Consider the following 6,000-nt stretch of genomic DNA (forward strand, 5'->3'; position numbering starts at 1 on the left):
AATTAATTTTTATATTAAGATATTTATAATTTTAATTTTATATCCTATTTTTTTGATATATTAATTTTTGTATATATTATATTTATATAAAATTATAAGTTAATTTTATTATCTAATGTTGCTAAAATTGAAAAGTGAAAACTAAAATTATAAAAAGAAAATATAAAAATAAGTAATTATATATTTGTTTGAAGGAAATAAAAAATGAAATTTAAATAGAATATAATAATATAATAAAAAAGAGAGAAGAAATATTATTTTTTGGTGTAAAAAATAATGTAATGGTTGAAGTAAATTTGGTGTTACACTATTTTGGTGTGAAATTTGGTGATGTCTTAATGCTTAGGTATTTTACAGTTTGACTCTTCAGCCGACGCTTAAATATGCATGTTATCAGCAACATCCAACCAGCTGCCAGCATCTTTGCTTGCAGTTCACGAATCAACAGGTGAATGAACCGGTTTTTTACTTCCATCTAAATTAATTTCATTACTCCACTTAATAAAAGGATTAACACACCACAAATAAATTGTGGAACACGAATTTACCTTAAAAGACTATTACAGGGGGATCCACTTAATATCGGAAATAACCAATACAAAGTCCGAAATTTCAGTCAGCTTATTCAGCAAACACTTTTTCCTAATGTCCACTATAACGACTCGGATTACACATATCAAAGCTCGTCATCTCATGGAAACTATCCCTATGCCAGAAAATAATGATGATTCTTTTATGTGATATCTCATGTCCAAGTCAAGTTATGCTTTGCTATCTATGCTCATTGGTTCTGGTTCCTTCGAAGCAGATTTCTGCACAACACAATGTCATGGGTCAATATTAGAACAAGGGGTAAAGCTAGGCAAAGTCGAGGGGTTATATAGTCTGAAACTTACAGATGAATTTGCCGTTTCCAGCTTATTTAACTTGGCAAACATGTTTCCATAGAACTTCGCGTCCTTCTTATTGAATTCCTTGACTTTATCCTTCAGAGCTTTGTATTCAAGCTTCACATCCCTTCACATCATCAACGAGTAACAAGCTTCAGCATCATGACCAACAGATATGACACATTGGGCATCGTAATAAAGTAGACTTGGTTATTATATACCTGTTGTCAGGATCAATCTCAAGAGCTTTCTTGATGTCAAATTCAGCCAGATCCAGATCAGCCATGTTCATATATGCTTGAGCTCTGCGGTAAAGAGCTTTGACATTGGTGCTCTCCAGTTCCAACACCTGCCGCTCTCACACACAAATCAGTGAGAGAAAAAAAGAAATGCCTAGAATCTATACTTCAAGGATGAGTTTTTCAGGAAAGGGGAGGGGGATGATTTCTGCGTTTCAAGTTCTAATACCTTGGTACACAGTTTCTCAGCCTGCTTGTAGTCTTTCAATTTCAACTTGCAAGCAGCATTATTCAAGTTGCAGCTGATTTTCAACGCTTTAGACTGTTTCTTCTCCTCCTCACTGAAGGAAGTATCATACTCGATGAATTTGGCAGCCTGCACTTATTAAATTGTACAGTTAGGCAAACCAGGCAGACATAGCTTCTCGCTGCTTGAGAGAATAAAGACCCAGTAATCTTGCTCCGAACTACTGTAAAAGCTAAATATCTACCTTCTCGTATCTCTTAGATGCTCTTGTGTATTTACCAGCCTTAAACAGTGCATTCCCTTCTTCTTTCTTCTTGCCAGCAGCCTCAATTTTCTCCTGAGTATTCATATCCCATGATTCCTTGTCCTACAGACACCAATGAGAGAATATGATATACATATATATCCAGACACGTTGCCAAATAGCTTACAGTTAGAAATAAAAAGAAAGAAAACATCACATACCTTGACAAAGGAAACAAGTTCAACCTCATAATGCACGGTTGAATTAGGAGGAATAACAACTAAATCTTGCTTTGACTCAGAAGAACCAAAGGCATATTCGGGTGCAATTGTAAGCAGTGCCACTTCACCCTTCTTCATTGTCATTACAGCTCTATCTAGCCCATCTATAACTTGCTCTGTTCAGGGTAAATCAGAGCTCAATCAATACTAGTCAGAGAATAATAGAACAGTGAAAATCACAAAGCAATGATCTCCGGAGAGATAACAATGTATTGGAAATCATACCTTCATCTGTCTTAAACTCAAAAAGTTCATCTTCATTTTCCCCATCATGGCCCTTCTTTATGAAGACTGTGCCATCTTGCAGCTTGCCGATCAGTTTTACTGCAATATGCAAACCGAAACAACTGTCATATCAGAGTATTCATGTATCTTACAAGCACAAACTATTAAGATTTTCCCGTGACTTACATTTAACTACAGCTCCTTCATTGGGTTTCTCATATCCTTCCCCTTCTTTCAAGATCTTCTTTACTACTTTCTTGTCATCAGTAACACTTGAAACAATTTTCCACGAGACCAACTCCAAGTTGATTTGTAGTGTAGCATTAGGTGGGACTGCTCCTCCATCACTCGAGGCTGGTTTTCCTTTCTCTCCAAAGCCATCTGCAGCAAAAGAAATCAGACATGTTAATGAGATCCCTCTTATTGGAAAACGACTACAAAAGTCACTTATCAGCAAGCGTCACTTACATTGTGGCTTCACTGTCAACTGGACCTTTTCACCTTTCTTCATAGTTTTCACAGCCTTAGCAAGAGCAGGGCAGAAATAACCTGTTCCATTAAGGATGTCAGAGCACAAACTGCATTATTTTACCTAATAAAACATTGCAGGGCATATGAAGTCAAAGATTACCATCTTGAACAGTGAACTCCACACCATCTGATTTTCCCACCACTGTGCCATTTTCGAGCAGAGCTTCGTACTTGACTAAATTATGAGGCAAAAGAAAATGCTTAATCCATGTTCCAAAAAGATATAAGCATAGACCCCTCTGAATTGAAAATGATAAAACATACCCAGTACTTCGTCAAGATCCTTTGGGTTTTCCCATTTCTCTCCCTCAGCAAGGATCTTCTTGAAAATTCCACCGTCCTTACAAATGTCTTTTACGCTCGCCCATGATAGCAATTCAACATCAAATTGCAGAGTGGCATTTGGTGGGATAGTTGGAGGAGAACCACTCTCTCCATAAGCCAGCTCCGGAGGAATAGTGAAAATAGCATTTTCACCTTTCTTCATGGTCTTTATACCTTGATCCCATCCTTTAATTACTTGTCCTATTATAAGTTGGAAAAAAATCAGCATGTCAGCTTTAGATTGAAGAAAAGACTTTCTCATCTAATGGAAAAACTAATTACCTACACATCAGAGACTTGCTCATAATGAAGAATTCTGTATTTTCTTGGTGTTAATAGGATTTCATATACAATTCAATTTCAAACAAATCCACTATCGGTTAACATTCTTTAATAACCATCAGTCGTCTCAACCCTTAATATCTAGGATTGAGGATGATAATTGAGATCTAACTTGACATGCTAGAGTCGTCCATTACAATCATCTTTCACAGAAACATGAAAACTAATCACGGAGGAAGCTATAAAAGTGTTAATGAATCACTGTCACTGCATTTTCAGATTTTCATTTATCAAAATTTTACTGTCGTAAAGTTCAGACCTATTTAACGAGCTAAAAAGAACCTACATTACATTATAAAATTGAGGACAGGCTTTACAGGTTACCATATGAACTCCGCTTCACTAAAACCCCTATGCACATTCTGCTCTGATCAAGCCTCTTTCACTTCAATGATAGAAAATGTCTTAACGATTTGTCTTTTATAGCAATTTAGAGGCTCTGAAATAGAACAGGTCCCTCGAACTCATAATATCTCTAACAGTTCAACTGGTGCATTTTCTGGCTTCATAATACAGTAAATGCCTAAAACAGACTAATTCTAAGAGACTCCTTTAAGCAGAGCAGCCAATGCAACATAAACATGCCGCATCTTGCAAATAAAATTCATTTATTATATCAAATCACTGACAATTACTCACCGACCATTAACCAGCAACTACCAAAAAAAAAAAAAAAAGAAAGAAAGAAAAAGTTAAGGAGACTTTCACTAACCTTGACCAAGAGTGAACTTGAACGGGTCCCCCCTATCGCGACTGGAATCGAACTTGGTTCCGTCAAGCAGAGTACCAGTGTAATGAACTGACAGTTAATGCAAAAACCACGTGAGCTCAAACTACACAATAGCACGAACAAATTCAAACTTATGGCAAGGTAGATGATACAGTTGGAACTAATTCATCCAAATACCATAGCAATGAGCTAAAATTAATCCAAATATCCTTGTAAGTGCACAAAAACACAATAAATTGAACTAATTCAGATTTATAGCAAGTTAGATCAAACAATTACAACTTAATTAATCCAAAATCCATAGCAATGAGCTCGGAATCAATCCAATGACTCTTGCAAGCGCAAATAAACATTAACATGAACAACTTCAGTGTTCTAGCATGGCAAATAATACAATTGCAACTAATTAATCCAGCGACCATTTTAAGAAATTATGATTTAATACAACGAGCATTGTAACTTGTAAGCACAAAAAACACATTAACATGAAAAGAAACAGGTCTTTTTGGAACTGCAGATAATACTAATGCAATTAATTATCTTCGACTTCATTTCGAGGACAAATAACACATTAACATGAAAAAAAATCAGATTTTTTGGCATCACAAAATAAAACTGCAGTTAATTAATTACCTTCAACTTCATCACCAGACTCAGGAGTCTCCCATCCTTCACCTTCCTTGACAAGCTTCTTCTTCAGACCTTGATTTCCGATTTCCTTCTCCTCCCCGACTTTCATTATCGGGTCGTCGGGGAGATCCATATCCTCGTCCATTCCTTCTGCCGGTGGAATATCAAAATCCTCTTCCATTTTTCCGCCAAATACAAAATGCAATTACAATGAATTGAGAGAAAGAGAGAATCGAACTCGGTGAAGCAAATAATGGCGTTGTTGTGAAGGGAGAAGATGGGGGAGGCTTAAATGGTGTGAAAAAAAAGGGGGTTTAGGTTCTAGAGTGTTCTAAGGTTTTAGAATGAGCTTTAGCGTGACGAAGGGTCAGGATGCTTCTGGATATCTTCAATTTTGTTAACTAATTATGGATTTAGTTTATACTTCACATAATTATGGGGACCACTGCTTGTACGATTCTTATTGATCTAACGGCTGCTCTTTAAAGTTAGAGACACGTGTGTAGCAAATGAGGTTGAGTTCGGGCGAATTTAAAAACGGGTCGGGTAAGAAATACAAGGGTCATTTACATCTATACCCGCTTTTTGGGTAATGTTTTAACTTGTGTCTGCTTTGCAAAAAAAAATTACAAGTGTACCCACTTTTTCGCGTAACTTCAGCATACAGGGCTGAAGTAGCAAAGGCAATCACACAAAACTTCAGCATTCTAGTAGACGGGCCTGAAGTAGCAAGTGTGCTGAACCAAGTGTGCTAAAATTTTTGTTTGTAATTGCTTAACTTAAGCATAGTAGCTTAAGTTTTGTTCTCTATTTGCTGAAGTTTTTGTTTGTAATTGTACTAAATAAGCTGATGTTTTTTTGTCCTAGATTCATTAGTTTTGTCATTAAGTTTTTTCAAAAACTTCAGCAGAAGATGCTTAAATTATTTAGTTCATTTATAAAAACTTCAGCACTAAAAAACTGAAGTTTTTTTGTCCTAGATATGTTTTTCAAAAACTTCAGCAGAAGATGCTGAAATTATTTAGTTCATTTGTAAAAACTTCAGCACTAAAAGCTGAAGTTTTTTTGTCCTGAATTCATTAGTTTTGTCCATAAAGTTTTTTCAAAAACTTCAGCAGAAGATGTTGAAATTATTTTGTTCATTTGTAAAAACATCAGCACTATATAAGTTGAAATTTTTGAAAAAGCTTTCTAATATACTAGATAAATAATCAGATTGACAATAGTATCTAAATCATAAATTTTGGAAACAATAAACGTGAAAAGAACAGAATTATCATTGTCTACTAACTTACGTACGTGGAAATATTCACAAAT

At 35.5% G+C, this 6,000-nt stretch overlaps 1 protein-coding gene across 2 annotated transcripts; it reads right to left on the reverse strand.

The window, feature by feature from the left end:
- Positions 1-183: 183 nt before the first annotated feature.
- On the reverse strand, positions 184-5,074 carry LOC107832790 (peptidyl-prolyl cis-trans isomerase FKBP62). 2 transcript variants are annotated; one of them, XM_016660667.2, is made up of 13 exons: positions 4,687-5,074; positions 4,036-4,122; positions 2,922-3,182; positions 2,758-2,832; positions 2,595-2,675; positions 2,313-2,507; positions 2,127-2,225; positions 1,842-2,017; positions 1,621-1,743; positions 1,359-1,505; positions 1,112-1,239; positions 897-1,017; positions 184-812 (listed from the first exon to the last, which is right to left on the reverse strand). In XM_016660667.2, the coding sequence occupies exons 1-13, from the start codon at positions 4,862-4,864 to the stop codon at positions 762-764; spliced, it is 1,722 nt and encodes a 573-aa protein (XP_016516153.1). In that variant the 5' UTR covers positions 4,865-5,074; the 3' UTR covers positions 184-761. The 2 variants fall into 2 exon arrangements, with proteins under 2 accessions (XP_016516153.1, XP_075075193.1); XM_075219092.1 differs by having other exon boundaries at positions 4,036-4,183; positions 4,660-4,947.
- Positions 5,075-6,000: the final 926 nt, after the last annotated feature.

Source organism: Nicotiana tabacum, chromosome 8 (assembly GCF_000715075.1).
Source record: "Nicotiana tabacum cultivar K326 chromosome 8, ASM71507v2, whole genome shotgun sequence".
NCBI lineage: Eukaryota > Viridiplantae > Streptophyta > Magnoliopsida > Solanales > Solanaceae > Nicotiana > Nicotiana tabacum.

Bases quoted from the DNA above. Each gene is read 5' to 3' on its own strand.
- LOC107832790 (XM_016660667.2), bottom strand. From the start codon at position 4,864: ATGGAAGAGGATTTTGATATTCCACCGGCAGAAGGAATGGACGAGGAT. The intron at 2,676-2,757 runs GTAATCTTTGAC...TTAATGGAACAG, and splicing joins GGAGTTCACTGTTCAAGATG to GTTATTTCTGCCCTGCTCTT. The intron at 1,018-1,111 runs GTATATAATAAC...GATGATGTGAAG, and splicing joins GAGATTGATCCTGACAACAG to GGATGTGAAGCTTGAATACA.